General features: G+C 51.8%; 3 protein-coding genes across 3 annotated transcripts; 1 reads left to right on the forward strand and 2 right to left on the reverse strand.

Annotated features, from left to right (window-relative positions):
- Positions 1 to 2,125: 2,125 nt before the first annotated feature.
- LOC132083149 (myo-inositol 2-dehydrogenase-like) lies at positions 2,126 to 8,764 on the reverse strand. The gene is made up of 9 exons (XM_059487716.1): positions 8,523 to 8,764; positions 7,244 to 7,768; positions 6,387 to 6,457; positions 5,928 to 6,036; positions 5,166 to 5,296; positions 4,689 to 4,796; positions 3,677 to 3,795; positions 2,800 to 2,956; positions 2,126 to 2,274 (listed from the first exon to the last, which is right to left on the reverse strand). Exons 1-9 carry the CDS (start codon positions 8,762 to 8,764, stop codon positions 2,126 to 2,128), a joined length of 1,611 nt encoding a protein of 536 aa, XP_059343699.1.
- A 133-nt stretch (positions 8,765 to 8,897) lies between these two features.
- On the forward strand, positions 8,898 to 11,374 carry CCDC27 (coiled-coil domain containing 27). Its single transcript, XM_059487718.1, has 6 exons — positions 8,898 to 8,997; positions 9,807 to 9,937; positions 10,079 to 10,156; positions 10,422 to 10,634; positions 11,020 to 11,124; positions 11,240 to 11,374. Exons 1-6 carry the CDS (start codon positions 8,898 to 8,900, stop codon positions 11,372 to 11,374), a joined length of 762 nt encoding a protein of 253 aa, XP_059343701.1.
- Positions 10,651 to 17,206, reverse strand: LRRC47 (leucine rich repeat containing 47). Its single transcript, XM_059487674.1, has 7 exons — positions 16,565 to 17,206; positions 15,679 to 16,125; positions 14,873 to 14,989; positions 14,060 to 14,175; positions 13,668 to 13,770; positions 13,210 to 13,299; positions 10,651 to 13,032 (listed from the first exon to the last, which is right to left on the reverse strand). Exons 1-7 carry the CDS (start codon positions 17,204 to 17,206, stop codon positions 12,820 to 12,822), a joined length of 1,728 nt encoding a protein of 575 aa, XP_059343657.1. The 3' UTR covers positions 10,651 to 12,819.
- Positions 17,207 to 17,808: the final 602 nt, after the last annotated feature.

Here is a 17,808-nt window from a genome sequence, read left to right on the forward strand (position 1 = left end):
TGCGATTTCTCTGTTGATTCAGACTGGGAAAAAAAGCCTTCACAGAAAGCAAGCACACAAATAGGTGTGTTCCCTCCCTGAATGTTTATTCCCTACACTTTTGGGAAGGCAATGTCCCACAACAGGTCTTGGAAAGGCACTGAAGTCTCAGGAGCTGCTGCTGTGGGAGGGAGGGCAGGGAGCTGCATTGCCCCCTCAGCCCTGGGTCACTGGACATTTTGAGGGGACCTGCACAGAGATGATGCTGCCCAGCCCATTCCCACTGCTGCACTCTCCCTCTGGAGGCCTCCAAAGGCAGCCCTGCACCTGCTTCCCACCACCCCCAGGCTGGGGAAGGGGCTGGATACCCTTCCCAAAGCCCTGCACCCTCTAAGCAAGAGCAGAAGTGCTGAAATCCCACCAGGGCTCACCTGAGATGTGACTTCTCCCCAGGCAGGCAGTGGCTGCTCCCTCTCCAGGGGGACAGGAGTGTGACCACTGGATGGAGGAGGCTGGGACCCTCCTTCCAAGGCTTTGTCTGGGTGTCCCACAGCAGCTCTGAGCCTTCAGCTGCCTCTTGTCCCTCCTCTTCCTCAGAGTCTGGTGAGCTGCAGGTGCAGCCACCATCCCTGAGGCCTCACACCACAGGGATTGGGAATCTTTGGGATTGGGAATCCCCTGGTGTGGCTGACGGTGATCTGTGTCCCCAGGAAATGGCTCAGTAAAGCACTTTAATGCTTTAAAGCTTTGGCAACAACCACTCACATTTCCAGTGTTCCCGGAGCTGTTCCCAGCAGTATTAATGGATCACTCTGTGATAGGAATTGTATTTTTTGTAATGTTATCTTTGGAAAATGTGTTATTTTTATAGCTGTGGTTACTCTTTGTTTTGGGTTATTTTTTTGTTGGTTTGTTTTTGCAACACAATAAAAGCACATGTGGGAATTACTGGATTTGGAAATTAAAACTGGACAGAAAGTGCCCTCTTAACCCAGAGTAAACCTTCAACTGTAGGACCTCAAAGCTACTGAAACAAAAAAGAAACCCACCATTGTGTACTAATCTGCTACAGCAAGTACAGAGAAGCAAAAAACAGCTTCTGGACACATAAAACTTTTTTTTAATAAATGGCTAAAAAATAGTGAATGGAATGGAGAACAAGCATTAAGACACAGTTTTTCTGAGCTTGAAAAATTACACTGTTAAAAACAATTTCCCAAAAAGAACACAAATTTCACCGTTATTTCTAGTTTTAGGATTGTATATTCCACAGGTAGGAATTGGAAATCGATTGAACTAAAGGTTCTTGCAAGAAGTTTACAAACTAATGCCTTGGAATGGAAGAAGTCAAGAATGTTGTTGTAATTCAATAAAAATACAAAAAAAAAAGGTTTCAAAAAGTCTTGAAAACTCGCATGTGCAGAGCCACACACCTGCAGAGAGCTCCACACACATGAGAAAGGTCCAAAGCTCCTGGCAGAGACAGTGCCTGGCCTGTGGCTCTGCCTTCTGCTGTTTATGTCCCAAACAGGATCATGGAACCCAGACTGGTTTGTTTGGAAGGAACCTTAAAGCTCATCCCATCCCACCCCAACACCTTCCACTATCCCAGGCTGCTCCAAGCCCTGTCCAGCCTGGCCTTGAACACTTCCAGGGATGGGGCAGCCACAGCTGCTCTGGGGAATCCATTCCAGCCCTCACAACCCTCAAAGGGAAGAATTCCTTCCATATATCCACTCTAAACATAATCACAGATGCTCCTGTGGTTTTTTGAGCATTAAATCACCTCCCTTGTGGCACTGCTGGGAAGGAACCTGCTTGTGACTACTCCTCCAGGCAGAGGAGAACAGTGGCTGCTCCCTCTCCAAGGGGAGACTTCTCCCTCCTCCCAGCTACTGGTGGTCCTACACCACCCTGCCTGGCCCGAGGAGCATCCCTCTTCTCCCAGGAAAACAGAGCTGTGTGGCCACCTGGATGAAACCACAGAGAATTTCTTGCAGGCTCTGGCTGACACGGCAGGAACCCTGCCCTGCCCCAGCACCAAGTGCTCCTGGTTCAGAAGTGCCTCTGTCTGCTGGGCATTCCCAGTGGGAACACCAAAGCCACCATCCAGGCTTCTGCTGAGGCCACTGGGTGGGAGTGGCTGTCACACGAGCTCAGCCTTGACCCCAGGTGGATCAGTGGCACTGCTGTGCAAGTCCACAGCAGATCTGCTCCTCCAGGACTGCTCAGCTGCTGCAGCAACCTGGATGGTCCAGAGGAACTGCTCCTTGGTGACCACGGGGGGCTCCTGGCCTGTGGGACAGGAACAAAGCACTGGATGAAACCTGTGGTCCCCTGTGAGCACAGATCCCACCACAGCACTGGGGCCACAGGACTTAAAACATTTCAGCCCCTCCTCCTGCCCTGTCAATGCAGCCACAACAACTGAAATGCTGCTGAATAAAAATAGCTTGGACTAGATGGTCTTCAAAGCATCTTTGTACCCAAGCCACTCCATGATTCTGTGATTTTTATCCCTTCTGGGCAGCCAGGACTCCGTCTGAGGATAGTGTGGACTAGATGGTCTTCAAAGCATCTTTGTACCCAAGCCATTCCATGATTCTGTGATTTTTATCCCTTCTGGGCAGCCAGGACTCTGGCTGAGGATCTCTTGGCTGTCACAAACAGCAGTAAGGTCCAAGGCAATTTCCCCTCCCAACTCTCATTTCTTCCCAGCACAGCGTTTCAGATCATCATTCCCCACCCACCTCCATGGCCTGACATGGTGCATCCCCTAACAAAGCCAACCCAAAGCCATCCATTTAAGCCTTGTCCCACCTTTCACGGTTCTCAGGAAGTGCCTGAAGAGCTCCCTGTAGGCATCTCTGTAGCGCTCAGCTTGGGTCTGGGGACAGATGGACACAGAAGTCCCATGCTCTGTGATGCCCAGGGGGTTCTGGTTGTCCACCCTTAAGGTCCCCTGAGACCCATGAACCTGAGGAAAGGAGCAAAACAGGGAAGAAAGAACATTTTGAAGTTATCACACTTTCAATCTCACACAGATTATCACCAGAGAAGCCCTGGTTTGTAAAACCAAGACAAAAGTAGGTTCTGAAATGAGGAATCACAGCTGCCCCAGTCCTAGTAGGGCTCAGACACAACAAGAACACCATGGATCTGCTGTAGTACAGCGGCTTTCGCTTGTGTGATCAAAACAAAGCCCCTTAAACAAGTGCCTGACAGAAATTCCTCCTCAAGACCAGCCCCCCATAGCTGTAATTATTCATTACTGTAGGAATTTTCATTTTTCTTCCCCTTTCACATGCAGGACTCCCACTACACAGCTGAGACCACCCTGGAAAGGACAAAGGAAATCTGCACAATTTCAGCCTCAGGAGAGATGACACCAGTTCTTGCACTGGTATGATTCATGCAGCTCTTAACACCACATAATGCATGGGACAGAGAGAAAATTTGGGTGAGAAAAAGGAAGGTGGATTGTAGATTGAAAAAGGACAAGAAGCCACTGCTGCTGAGGCAATAGGCAAACAAACATGTGGCACTTAAAGCTCTGCTCTGGGTGACAAGGTGTTGGATTTGATGGTCCTGGAGGTCTTTGCCAACCTCAGTGATTCTGTAACAGAGGGGTTTTGGGAAATGTGCTGCAGGCACACTCAGGAGTCAAAACAGACTTGACTGAGCAGCAGGACCCCACCTCCAGCCGCTGGTCACAGCTCCTGGTGCAGTGCTGGCTGATGTCCAGGGTGACAATGGCTCCGCTGGGGAACTTCATGCTGATGGTGACCGTGTCCACATCCCTCAGGCAGCCCATGTCTGGGGACAAAACAGGCCTGGCTCACCCCAGGAACAGCAAACCAGCAAGTTCTACAGCTACAAACTGCTGTTCTTCCTTGGGGAGGTGACACTGGCTTTGTGACAGCTTCCCACAGCACCCCAGCTGCTTCACCAGCATTCCTGATGGAACACAGGCAGTTCTGCAGGAACACACAGCCCCAGGCCCAACTCCACCCTCCCAGCCTGCAGCTCTCTAATGAGGGCACCCACCTGTGCTTCCAGGATCAGGCAACTTCCAGCACGTTGCTGGGGCAAGGCAGAGGGTACAGAACCCTCCTGGAGGGCTCTTGTTTGCTGCATTTCAATGTGTGCCATGGAAAAGAGCATTGCATCCTGCCCCTCCTCACCCCAGCCAGCCAAGCTTGGCAGCTGCTGCAATTTCCTTAATTAAAACTCTGCATTTCCATTTCAAAAATGGCAGCTTCCACCTTTTATGGTTGGTTTAAATGAGTGTGGTAACCCAGAGCAAGCATATCAGCCCAACATGACCCAGAGCAAACACACAGCTTTGTGCTGGGATCCACAGGGAAGGGCCAGAGAAAGCAGAGAATGAACATTTCATTGACATTTTTGTGAGCTCAAACCTTAGCTCAGTTATTTTCTGCACTCTGGTTCCAAACCTGATGTCCTGCAGAGTCATGTTCAATGGTAACTCCACTGCAACTGCTTCACCTCAGCAGGAGATTCACCAGATTCAGAGATCTTCACCAAATACCCCCAGGAACCTCCCTTACATTCCACCAGCCTGTTTATTCAGCTGCTCCATAATGGAACAATTGCCATGGCTATAATGCTCTCGTTCCTTCTTTCTTTCTAGTTTTAACCCTGAACTCCAGAGGTACCCAATAAACCATCAAAAGACTCATTCTTACCTGCACAGAAGGCATGGCCCAGGGAAAATATTGTATCTGGCACACTCTCTCCCAACAGCAAACTGATAATATCTATGTCATGCATGGCAGCATTGTAAAAAATTCCACCTGGAAGAACCAAAACTGGGCATTAATGTCTCCATATTGAAACCCACAGCCACTTCTGAATTGCACAGAGATGGTATAAAAAGCCCCCACAGTGAAGAAACTAATAAAGGGACAAAAAAAACACACAGAAATTAAGTTTGGTAAAGAAAACATTCCTCAAAAAACGCTCCTCCCCATGGATCAATCTTAAGGCTATACAAATTCAGGGGAATTCCCACAGAACACAGAGGCATTTCCAGGACAGCTTTTGGATCAACCTGATTTGGTTATGGTGTCTCTGCCCATGGCAGGGGGTGGAACAGATGAGCTTAAATGTCCTTTCCCACCCAAGCCATTCCATGACTCTGAGTGAAGGGAGCTGCTGGGTACCTGAGGCTTTCAGCAGGCTCAGAGAGGCTGCAGGATAGAGGCTGCTGATGGTTGATATCCTGTGGATGCTGCCCAGGGCCCGGCTGTCCCGAACCTTCTTGTACAGGAACTGCAGGGCTGGGTCAAAGCGCCTTCCAAGGGAAACAAGGATGAGGCTGTTAGGAAATTAACCCACAAACATCAGAGGTTTATGTCCAAAAAGGAGACTGAGGAGTCCTTTTTGGCTTTATTTGAATAAAGGCAGAGGCCATGGGGCATTCCCCCGGGATCTCTCCAATTTTTGGAGGACCCAGCCTCCTTTTTATCCCAATTTCCTGGCCATATTTCCCTTCTCTCTTTCCCCATTAACTGAGGTACTTGAGAGGTTCAGACTTCCTGATACACCTGATACCAAAGATTTCCCTCCAATGTACAACTCTCCCTTTTCATTTTTAATTCTTACGGAATTTTTCTTCCCTATTGTTTCTTTCATCTTTCAATGTCTAAATTCATTTATCAGCAAACCTAAAGTTTATTTGTAAAAGCAAGTATCTTTTTCCATTCATCAATCAGTGGAACCCTTCCCATTGTTCCTTTTCTCTCCCAGTGCTAGTTTTATCTACCAGCAGACCCACAGTTTGTTTGTAAAGACAAATCCACCGTTCCTCTCAAGGTGAAACCAAGCTGATTTGAGGACCAAGTCAGGAAAGCCTGAGGAATCAGTGCTGCTTCCAGACATGGGATTTTATAAAGAATAAATCACAGGAAAACCATTGGTCTTACTTGTAGAACCCACACACGAGTGGCCTCCCACACCTGTCGGCCTCATCAAAACAGGCTTCTGCTGTCTGTCTGTCCAAGCTGGGCAGCCCCTCACAGAACACACCTTTACCTGTGCAAAACAGGACACACACAAGGCTCAGGGGAGACACAGCTGCACTAAACACCTTGATCTTGCGGTAACAGCTCATTACATTTCTGGTTTTGATGGCATTTACCCCCTTCTGCCTGCTTGCTGTGGTTTCAGCTGTCCCAGGAGTGGGACTGCCCAGTCATACTGGGACCAGCACAGCACAAACCCCACTGGTGTCCAGCCATTAACATCAGCAGGGATCTCAATTACTTTAATTACACAATTTGAGAGCCTGCACAGCTCCAGGGCTGCTGCTGAAACACAAACACACTCACAAGTGCACACCAATGGGCACAGGGAAAAGCTGAATGTGCAGCTGCTCCTCTCACCTGCTCGTAAGGCATCTCTTACCATCTCAGGGGCTTTGTCAGGTGGGGAACAAATAATGGCTCCAGAAACTCTGCAGGAATCAAGAGAGATCTTCAGTAAGAACAAGGTTTTCACTAGATCAAACAATGCTCAAAAGTTCTATTTGGTTACAGTTAAAAAAAAACTAAAACCCCATTGCTCTGGAAGAGCCAGCTGGGTTATAGAAGGAACTTGGTGCCTGCTCCAAGGATGAAATATAGTGACACACATAGGTTAAAATCACAAGTGGCACAAAGGAATTGCACTACTTTTCCTGCATCTTCTACGATAAAATCTTTTAAAGGTTTCCTTTACAAGGGATTTAAATCCGAAGTATTTATGTGGTAGAGCTGCTGATCAATGCATTTTAGCTTCCTGTGATTCTTTGCTTTCTAGTATCAAATCTGCCTTTCCTAAAAGCTCTGCCTTTTGCTCCTGCAATATTTTAGACCTGACAGCAACAGCACTTCACTGATGTTACAGTTGTTCAGTTCAACTGGAAAGCAAAACGCCACAACCCTCCCACAATTTACACCAACCCTTGCTTATCTCAGAGCTCCAAGAGCCACCAAACTCAGCCGACTGCTCTGATACAGGGAAACTGGCAGGCAGCAGGAAAGGTGCCATTTATTATTGTTCTGTGGGACTAGAGGAAATTTTTTTTTTTTAATTTCTTAACAAAACAAGAAGAGGGGAAGGCAAGGCTTGTATGGAATCCCCCCACCCTGAGAAGAGCCACATCCAGGAGCTGGTGGCCAGAGGCACAGTCTGGGGCTGCTACAGAGTTTCCCAGAGGGGAAGGCAAGGTTTGCATGGAACTCCCTGCCCTGGTCAGTACCGTGGATCACTGAGTGCGATGGTGGCCTCCTGCTGCCGCAGCACCCTGGTGCCAGCCGGGACCTTGGCACCAAAGGCTCGTTCCACCTCCTCCAGCTGATCCTCCACCACGTAGAGCAGGCAGCAGCCAGCTTCTTCCAGCAGGGTTTGCAACAAGGCTGTGCTCACAAGCCCTGCGCCGAAGAGCACGAGGCCGACGCCGCTGCAACCGTGACATGAGGAGGGTGTCAGGCTGTTGGAGGCATCAGGCGCAGGCCCACTTTGGCCAAGAGGTGCAATCCTGGTGTAGGAGGTGGCCAGCGGTGAGGGGTAGCTGGTAGAGGTGGAGGGTGTTGGGTCATCCGTGTGTGTGGCGGGGATGGGGTGGTGGGGAAGCAGGAGTTTGTTGTAGGATGGTGGAGAGGGGATCATGCTGTAGCCAGTGCTGGATCCAGTGGTGATGAGGAAGGACGGATGGGAGAGCAGGGAGGGTATATTGAGTGGCAGGGGCAGGCTCAGGCTCAGGCTGGAGTCGGGATCTGCAGAGCTGAGGAGAGAGATATCAGAGGATCAGAGAATATCCTGAGCTGAAGGGGATCCACAAGGATCATCAAATCCAACTCTTGAGAACACCCCACATAAGAACACCCCAAGAATGCCACTAGATGTTGTCCAAATGCTTCCTGAGTGGGGTCAGGTGAGACAGACATAATTAAAGAATCATTAAGGTTGGACAAGACTTCCAAGATCATCAAGGCAAACCTTTGACTGAACACCTCCTTGTCAATTAAACCACACCACTAAGTGCCACCCACAGCTCCCTCAGGCACTCCTCATAGGACTGACTCCCCAGCTCCATGCCCTTCTCTGACCACACTCCAGCCCCTTAATGTCTGTTTTGTAGTGAGGAACAGAACTGGGCACGGCACTTGAGAAGCCTCAGCAGTGCCCAGGACAGGGGGACGGGCACTGGGGACACTGTTCTGGGGTCGGGTGAGACTGAGATGGAGCGAGTGAGGCAGGGAAAGACCGGGTGAGCCCGAGCAGGGGCAGTTGGGTGAGACTGAGATGGGGCGGGTGACGCAGGGAAAGGCAGGATGAACCTGACCAGGGGTCGGTAGGGTGAGGCTGAAATGGAGCGAGTGAGGCAGGGAAAAGCCGGGTGAGCCCGAGCAGGGGTCGGTCGGGTGAGACTGAATGAGGCAGGGAAAGGCCGGGTGCCCCCGAGCAGGGGTCGGTCGGGTGAGGCTGAATGAGGCAGGGAAAAGCCGGGTGCCCCCGAGCAGCGCTGTGTCCCTCACCGGAGCCCCGGGGCGCGCAGCCCCAGCTGCCGGAGCAGGCGGCGGTTGCGGCAGTGGCGGCCCGAGCTGAGGTGCTCCAGGATGCGGTCGCGGCGCACCCTCAGCGGCAGCTGGCACGGCGTGCACAACAGCGTCTCCACGGCGCCCGCCGGGCCCGGGCCCGGCCCCGCCGGCTCCCGCCGCACCGACAGCTCCGAGAACTCGGCCGCGTAGTCGTGCAGCGTCTTCCTCCTCCGCCCCATGGCCCGGCCCCGCTGACTCGGAAGCGGAAGGCCCGCCCGCCTCACGCCGTTGCCCGGCAGCGGCCCCGCTCCGAGCCCCGAGGAGACGGGAGAGACTCCGGGAGAGACCCCAGCCCGGTCCCAGCCGCGGGCGATGGAAGCCGATGACTCGCAGGAACCAGAGCTCGCCGAAACCATGGGACAGCTCCAGCAGGAGCTGCGGAAAGCCAAGGATGACCACAAGATGGCCATAGGTACCGCGGGAGGTGCCCAGAGCACGCCTTTACCTGCCTAGGTTTCCTTCAGTTCGGCTCCTTTCACCTTGGAAATATTACAGGGTATCGCTCAAAGGCTGAAAAGCCGCTTGTTTTGAGAACACTTTATTTCTGCCCTTGGAAGTGAAGACCATGAGAAAACCCAGCAGAGAAAGCGCTGAGCAGAGTAGCAAAGCAGGGCTTGAGATGCCCACTCTGCATGTCCTCAGAGCAGCGCCCACCTCAAAGCTGGGTTGTTTAATACACAAGGAATCACAGAATGGTTTGGGCTGGAGGAACCTTAAAAATCACAGTCTCATCCCTGCCATGGGCAGGGACACCTTCCACTATCCCAGGGTGCTCCAAGTCCTGTCCAACCTGCCTTGGACACTGCCACGGATGGGGCAGCCACAGCTTCTCTGGAAAACCTGTGCCAGGCCTAACCACCCTCACAGGGAAGAATTTTTTCTGTATATCCACTCTAACCCTGTTCTCTATTAGTGTGAAGCCATTCCCTCTTGTCCTGTCACTTCAGCACCTTGCAAACACTCTCTTTCTTGTCAGCTCCTTGTGGTGCTGGATGGCCACAATTAGTCTCCCTGAAGTGAAACCACCTTTTCTTCTCCAGGCTGTACAAACCCACAAACCACATTATAACCCAGAATTACTGTGGCTGCAGCATTAATGTGACCCAAGTCTGGTCCCAGACTGTTCCCACAGTGGCTTTGCTTATGCTCACCTGAAAAAAGCAGCCACGGAGCGTTCAGCAGGGATTTGCTTTGCTAACAGAGTACTCTCCCACTTCACAGGTGCCATCTCTTCCTTGCAAAGACAGATGGAGATCCAAGAATCTGAGCTTCGGAGAATCAGATCTGAAAAGGAATTGCTCCAGAAGCAGCTCAGAGAGAGAGAAGTCCAGCTCCAAGCTATGTCTGACAAGGTACAGCCCAAGAGCGTGGTGGCCATGGCTAGCAGGAGACACAGCAGCTGGGAATTTGGGATTTTTGCACCATTCACTCTCTCACAGGCAGGAGGGGAACCTGTAGCTGTGAAACTGAAGAGTAAAATATTCTCCTTCCAGTTTTGCAGCCTGACAGAAGAACAGAGGCAGGAAGAAGCAGTGGTGGCGATGGTGGAGGAGAACGAAAACCTTCAACAGGTGAATTTGAGCAAAGCCTCTAGAGAAAAGTCTGGTGTTTGCTGCTTCACTGGGCTGGTTTTAGGGCTGGTGGCGTTTAGCATATAAAACCCCCACTCAATCCAAGTACTTTTAGAGAAAACACCAAATAATACGAGTTATCAGTACTGGTGACATAGTCCAGAGATTCTGCCCAGGAAACATTTGGACCAAACAGTGGGAAAATGAGGCCAAACTTGCTTACTTTCTTCTCCCCAGTGACAGCTGGATTCCTGTATCTGCTCAGGTTGTCACAGAACAGGAATTCCAGCTGGCTGAGCAGAACAAGCTCATCAGTGAGCTACAGGGGACAATCAGCCAGCTGCAGGCTGAGGCTGTGAGCACCCGACTCCACCTCCTGCAGCAGAAACAGGCCCAGAGGGAGACCCAGAGCCAGCTTGAGGCACTGCAGCACACAGAGCTGCAAACCAGAGTGGCACTGGAGCTCATCAGCAGCAAGGTAAGCGTGGCCTCTTTCACCTCAGAGCCCTGTCTCCCTCTTGGGAATCTCAATCCATTTGCTCCCTAGCTGTGGAGCAGGCAGCTCTTGTGCCACTTAAAAACAAAAGAGACCTCAAATACCAGAAACTCTTGAGAAAGGTGAGTTCAGGTCAGATTTCTAACAATCCTTCCACACCCAAGGTAACAAGAAGCACCCTAAAGTCATCTCCTGCAGGCAGATGTGCCAGGGAAAGAGCCTTGGCCCACCTAGACCCACATGGTTACCACAGCACTTTCAATGAAGCCCAAACTGCCTGTAATTTCACAGTCTCTGTAGATCAGTGCAAATGCCAAGGAATTGCACATAAAGCCTGAACACACCCGCTCTCCTCTTTTACCCAAAGTTTGAAAGGTACAGAAACAAAATCATCCAGGCTACGTTCAGCGTGGAGGGCATCCAGGACCCCCAGGGCGAGCTCACGGATGATGACGTGCTGGAGGCAATGCAGGTATGTGGCTCTTGCAGACAGCTTCCAGCAGCCAGGAGGGGACTGCTGAGGTAAGAGGACACTTTGCAGTGCTGCTCCCAGCCTTCCCACCTCTTCACACATGGCTGGTTTTCAGAAAATCTTCAACGAGCGGACGGAGTTCCAGCAGATGCTGAAGAACAAAGGCAGCAGGACGTCCCTGCTCAGCAGTGACAGCAGCACAGCATCACCAGCAAGGAGAAGGAAATCCTCCAGGATGGAAAAGCTCTGATGGCTGAGAGCCAGAACCCATCACCAGCGCAGGCTCTGGGGTCTCAGCTCCGAGCTGGTGCCTTACAACAGATTAAACTCATTTTACTGACACCAAGTTCTGTGGGAGTATCTGATTCAATTGTTTCAGCCATGTTAAAGCCATGCTTTAAATGGTTAAAGCAAATTTCTGACACCTCTTCAATTCGATTATGTTCAAGATATAACTCCTGTAAGTTCATTGGGAAGAAAATTTGTGAAATCAGAATGGGCTGAGTTTTCCCATTGCAAATTCCAAGTGCAGCAATTACCTGTCCCCTGTATTCTCTGGTTTATGTTAATTCTGAATCAGAGCACAAGTCACTGGAAGTCCTTGGTCTGTAGTCACACTTGACTTCCCAGAGAAGCCTGAAGCACAAGGCTGGCTTGGCTACAAGCAGCTGGGCAGTGTATAATTCCCATTTTTGCCTTGGGAAGTTTCTAAGTGACCTGACTGAACATCCCCCAGTGCCAAAACGAGGGACAATGCCAGGGCTGCAAAAGCTGTTTTATTTTTCCATTCCATGTGCAAGTCCCAACATGGGGATGCATTTGACATAGTAGCAGTTCAGTTGGAGCTCTGAGATGTCAATTTACCAGAAAAGAGTCAGTCTGGGGGCCACCTTGGCTTAGGGAGAGGTGTGAGTGCACACTAGTGCTCACCCACACATATAGAGACTGCCAAACAAGAGCTCCAACTGCCTGTATTTTGGAAGTGCTCACCCACAGTAACTCTCTGGGCACACACAAGGTCACCACAATTCCCACAGGGATGGAGGATGGCCCTGAAATGCACTGGGACACACAAACCCTGCAGGTGACTCAACAAATCCCTTAAAAATGGAAGCTGTGCTCATGCCTGAACACAAAAACTGTCACTTTAAAATGCATCCCTCAAGTTCTGACAGCAATTAAACGCTTCTGACAGCAACTAAATGTTCACAGCTGCTCCAGATAAAATTCTGCAGAACAAGATGTCAGCAAAGTGCTCTGGCATTGTGGCTCCAGGTTGTACCCAGCAGAGGACCTCAGTTCCACACTGTCAATTACTGCATTTCTCTGCTGCCATAATAATGATCCAGATGAAACACCAGGAGGACAAAGTGATCTTGCAGAAAAATGTGACTGTGCTTGTTTTAAATGTTGTAATGATCTTCTCTATGCATTCTGACATCCAACAGCTTCTCTGCCTTCAGTCCATGTTTGAAGATGCTGCTCTTTTGCACAGGTGATCTCTGTTAAGGATGAAAATCCCAATTTTCCTTGCTGTAGCTCACCATACTCTGAAGCCATTGCTTTCCCAGCAGGATGCTCCACATCTTTTCTTTAAAAACCCAAACCATCTCACTGTGCACCAGTTATGTTGTTGAATACACGTAAAAAAACCCAAATAAAGGCAATGGAATCCTCTCTCAGCTCAGGCAGCTGCTAACGGATCACAGTCAGCAGAGAGGCCACTGTGGCCAGGTCAGTTTTGGAAGGATAAAGTACTTTCAAGTTCCCATCCATGTCCACCACTCGCACCTGCTCCACCACCAAGGGCAGGTTCAAATTCCCTGGTCCACAGAGAGCATCCGATTCCATATCTGAGCCAGAGCCTTCCTTGTTCTCCAAGGCAGATCTGTTCAGCTCTGCAATTTTCTGTTAAAAGCAAAGTACAGAGAACAACATCAATTCTGTGTCAGGGAACGAAGAGAGGGAGTAACAATACTACAAAAATACAAATCAACTTCTGCGTTCTTTTCAATGCATGTGAGCAATGACACATTTGGCAGGAGCCCCCCCAAGAACAGAAGAATATTTTCCTGAACTCCCTACCAGGATAAGGGTGTCCATGACATCTTTGCAGATCTGTAAACTGGTATCACTTGTCACTTCCAGAAACAGATCCCGGGTCTCTTTTCTAATCTGTAAGAGTTTCAGAGATGAAGCAAGTCAGGAGTCAGAGCAGCTCACCCACAGCCCCCTGGACACATCCCAGTGCACAGAGTGAAGGCTTTCACCCTGTTTAATCAGGGGCAAAGCTCTGCTGTTCTTTACAAATAAAAAAACATATTATTGCCCGTAGGCTGGTGTTTTGGAACAGATTTAAAGAGATAAAACTATAACTCCCAGATCCCTCTCAGTCTGACAGTGGAGCCCATATAAACTGTAAGAGATTGTACTTGGACTACAAACACAAGTTTCACAGAACTGTGTATGCCTTTGACTTAAACATCTCTCAACAGAAAGAAACACTGCTTAGTTATTAATGTATTTCCATGAATGGGAAGTACCTTTGTTTTCTCACTGTTGGTTATTGGTGGGAAGGAAATCACAGCACCTTCAGCATCCACCAGGCACGGGTAGCTGTCTTTGCCATCCAGCAGCTGCAGGTACCTGCCACGAGAAACAAAGCAGCAAGAAGTGAGTGACTGAGAGAGCAGCTGGACACAAGGGCAGGAAATAGTGACAAAAAGGAATCGGTGCGTGATCTCAGCACTGCTTTGCAGCCCATTTGCTACTACATCAAGTTTACCTCATCTCTGATGCCCCCAGCTCACAGCATGTGCACCACACACCCTTCAATCCTCTCTGCTTCCCTTCTATCTGCTGTTCTGAACGCATCTGTCACATCCCCAGTGCAGTCACCTAAACGTATGTGGGAAAACCACAACAAGGCACTGACCTGTGCAGCCCAGAGACGTTCTGACGCTTCTTCTGCTTCCGCTGCTCCTCAGCCTCCAGCTGCAGCTGCCGGAGAAGATCCTTGGCCTTGATCTCCTTCCGACCCAGGGGCGTGATCTGCACCACACAGGAAAACAAAACATTTTTGTCGCAGACAACTTTTACGAAAAATCCTTTCTTCAGGATTTTTCCTCCTGAGAAGCTGAGAGGCCTCAGGAACAAAATGCAAACAATGGTTATCTGCTGCTGTGGAATGCAACAGGTCCATCTGTGATTGGTCTCATGTGGTTGTTTCTAATTAATGGCCAATCACAGTCAGCTGGCTCAGACTCTCTGTCCAAGACAGCTGCCTTTGTTATCATTCTTTGCTATTCTATTCTTAGCTAGCCTTCTGATGAAACCTTCTCTTCTATTCTTTTAGTATAGTTTTAATGAAATATATAAAATAAAATGACAAATCAAGCCTTCTGAAACATGGAGTCGGATCCTCATCTCTTCTCTCATCCAAGAACCCCTGTGAACACCATCACACATTTTAACTGAATTTCACTCAAACACCAGGGTTACAACACTCCCCTGTAAGCAAGTCAATAATTAAACAATATTCCTGCATGTTGTCATGCCTTTTTCAGCATGGAAATAATTTCCATTTCACATGGATTGCTGTAACACCCACTTGAAAAACAGGCTCAGTCACTAGTACTAAACCAGGCACCTGGTACAGCAGGACAGCAAAGAAATCAGTACAACATCTAAAGTTCATGGAGTTTGTTTTCTAGGTTCTAGGGGATAAGAAAACATCCTTAAGCCCTACCTTGAGCTCGTCAGGAGGCTGAACATCATATGTCAGAGGAGCTTTGACCAGCTGCAAGTCGTGGGTGGCAATGGTGGCCACTGTGCGCTTCTCACAGATGTCCTCGTGCAGCTTGGTCTGAAACATAAAGGATGCCATCAAAATAGATCAAAAACTCAATGTGATTTATCCCTCCTATGGGCAGATTCTTCTGTATTCAATGCTGGCAGCACTACCAGCCAGGTGACTACAACAGAGCCCTTCCCTTCACCTGCATCTCTGTTACAGCCCAAATGCAAGGGTAGCAAAGCCTGACAACATGTGACATGTTTTTCTACAGGGAAACCAAATTTTAAGTCAGAAAGCAATTCCAAATACTCAAGCCTTGTAACCTGAAAGCAGCTGCCACCTGCCACCTAAGGGACAGGTGAGCAGCAGGCCCAGGGACAGGTCTGTGAGTCAGGAAGCTGGAGCCAATTCAGGGGATCTCTCCACATGGACACAGGGTTATTTTTAGCTTTTAACAGGTTCCACAGCACTAACAAGCTGCTGTTACAATCACAACACAAATGTGAGTGTGTCCATTGCCTCACGGCAATACCTGAGCTCTGATGGGTCCTGCCCAAAAACCAGTTCTGCTGATTTCAGACTGATTGGGCATGTGCTGCTGGCAGGGACAGCCCACCCTGTACCCTCACAGCTGCTGGGTGAGGAGCTCACCTTAAGTTTCCAAATTCATCTGCTGGAAGAGGCCTAAAACAGTCTATTTCCAACTCTGCCAGCAATATTCCCATTCCAAATGAGTACCATGAGGCTGCAGCTGTTACCTGCATGGTCAGGAACCTCTTGAGAGCATTGCCCGGCTTTAAGTTCACTCCTTTCAGCACACAGCACACGATGAAGGCTCGCACATCCTTGACACCCGGCCTCACTTTGACCACCAAAGGCGCTGGGTTCTCAGAGACGTGCAGAACCTTCACCAGCAGCTTGCTCGCCTCTTCCACCTCATCCTGCTCCCCATCCCCGCCGTCCTTCTTCTGCTGCTTCTCCCTCTTCTTCTTCCTGACGTCCTCTCTGCCAGTCTCAGCCTTCCCCTTCCCACGTCCCCCGGCCCTTAGGTACTCCAGAATGGCCTTGGTCTGGCACCCATTGACCATCTTCTCCAGCCGCTTGTCCCTCAGCTGGTTGCCCTTGAAGTTGGCCTCCTTCAGGCGGGGGCAGTCGGCCAGCGCGGCAGGCAGCTCCCGCAGCTGGTTGTTGGCCACGTCCAGGCTCTGCAGGAGACAGAGATGGGTATGGGGTGCGCGATGGGGACACTCTGGAGGAGACAGAGATGGGTCAGGAGTGCGTGATGGGGATGCTCTGGAGACAGAGATGGGTATGGGGTGCGCGATGGGGACGCTCTGGAGGGGACAGAGATGGGACGGTCAGGACTGCATGATGGGGACCCTCTGGAGGAGACAGAGGTGGGTCAGGGGTGTGCGATGGGGACACTCTGGAGGAGACAGAGATGGGGGGGTTCAGGGCTGTGCAATAGGGATGCTCTGGAGGAGACAGAGGTGGGGTGGCCAGGGCTGCCCCATGGGGACGCTCTAAACAAGACAGAGATGGGACAGTCAGGGGGGCGCGATGGGGACGCCCTGGAGGAGACAGAGATGGGGCGGTCAGGGCTGCCCCACGGGGACCCGTGCGGGGCGCGGGCTCGGCTCCCACCTTGAGCGCCGGCAGCGCCGCGATGTCCGCGCCCAGCTCGGCCACCTCGTTGTCGGCCGCGTCCAGGCGGCTGAGCAGCGGGAAGGGCGCGGGCGGCCCGTCGGGGGCCAGGAGCCCTCCGGGCAGCGCTCGCAGCCGGTTCCCGGACAGCAGCAGCTCCTGCAGCTGCGGGGCCGCGCGGGCGAGCCCCGGGCCCAGCTCCCGCAGCCGGTTCGCGCTCAGGTTGAGGCTGCGCAGCTGCGGGAAGGCCGGGGCCGCGTCCCCCGCGCCGCCGCCCGTCCCTCCGAGCGCGGCGGGCAGCGCCTCCAGCCCGTTCCCGGACAGGTCGAGCAGGCGGAGCGCGGGCAGGGGCCCGCCCAGCCCCTCGCCCAGCCCGGCCGGGCCCAGCGCGTTGCGGCTCAGCACCAGCGTGTGCAGCGCGGGCAGCGCGGCCGCCACGCCCGGGCCGAGCTCCCGCAGCGCCGCGCAGCCGCTCAGCTCCAGCGACTGCAGCAGCGGCAGCGCCAGCAGCGCCTCCGGCAGCCGCCCGCCGCCCGCCGCCACCCGCTCCGCCACCGCCGCGCCCGACAGCGACAGCTCCCGCCGCCGCTCCCGCGCCGCCGCCTCCAGCTCCGGCCACGGCCCCGCCGCCGCCGCCGCCATGGCGCACAGAGCCCGCCCCGAGCCGCCGCCGTGCAAGGGCCGCCCCCGGCTCGGTCCCGCCCGCAGGGAGGGTCCGGCTGCCACCGGAACCCGCGGCGGGAACGCGGCAGCGGGAATGCAGCGGAACGGGATGGGATCACCGCTCCTGGATGCAGTGGTACCGTAAACAAGGCAAAATACGGGACCGCACGCTGCTGAGCCGCGGGTCTGCTCCAGCGGTGCCGCACAGGCCCAGGCACAGCTTACACAGGTAAAGCTCACACACGTGCAAGTCACACAGGTCCAGGTACAGCTCACATGTGCAGTTCACACAGCTACAACACACACCTGTACAGCTCACAAGTCACACAGGTCCAGTGACAGCACACACGTGTACAGCTCACACACACACAGCACACACTGGTACAGGTCACACAGGTCCAGTTACAACTCACACATGTGCAGCTCACATACAGCACACACTGGTACAGGTCACACAGGCAGGGCTCACGCAGGTCCAGGTACAGCTCACACATGTACAGGTCCAGATACAGCTCACACACAGCACACAATGCCACACACTGTCACAGCTGGTACAGGTCCCACAGGCATGGCTCACACAG

This window comes from Ammospiza nelsoni, chromosome 22 (genome assembly GCF_027579445.1).
Source record: "Ammospiza nelsoni isolate bAmmNel1 chromosome 22, bAmmNel1.pri, whole genome shotgun sequence".
Classification (NCBI taxonomy): Eukaryota; Metazoa; Chordata; class Aves; order Passeriformes; family Passerellidae; genus Ammospiza; species Ammospiza nelsoni.

Coding starts and splice junctions, on each gene's coding strand:
- LOC132083149 (XM_059487716.1), bottom strand. CDS start 8,764: ATGGGGCGGAGGAGGAAGACGCTGCACGACTACGCGGCCGAGTTCTCG. Junction 2,957..3,676: donor GCTGTGACCAGCGGCTGGAG/GTGGGGTCCTGC, acceptor TCCTTTCCTCAG/GTTCATGGGTCTCAGGGGAC. Junction 2,275..2,799: donor CTTCCTGAGAACCGTGAAAG/GTGGGACAAGGC, acceptor CCTGTCCCACAG/GCCAGGAGCCCCCCGTGGTC.
- LRRC47 (XM_059487674.1), bottom strand. CDS start 17,206: ATGGCGGCGGCGGCGGCGGGGCCGTGGCCGGAGCTGGAGGCGGCGGCG. Junction 13,300..13,667: donor CCAACAGTGAGAAAACAAAG/GTACTTCCCATT, acceptor AAACTCTTACAG/ATTAGAAAAGAGACCCGGGA. Junction 13,033..13,209: donor TCATGGACACCCTTATCCTG/GTAGGGAGTTCA, acceptor TGCTTTTAACAG/AAAATTGCAGAGCTGAACAG.
- CCDC27 (XM_059487718.1), top strand. CDS start 8,898: ATGGAAGCCGATGACTCGCAGGAACCAGAGCTCGCCGAAACCATGGGA. Junction 10,157..10,421: donor AGAACGAAAACCTTCAACAG/GTGAATTTGAGC, acceptor GTATCTGCTCAG/GTTGTCACAGAACAGGAATT. Junction 11,125..11,239: donor ACGTGCTGGAGGCAATGCAG/GTATGTGGCTCT, acceptor GCTGGTTTTCAG/AAAATCTTCAACGAGCGGAC.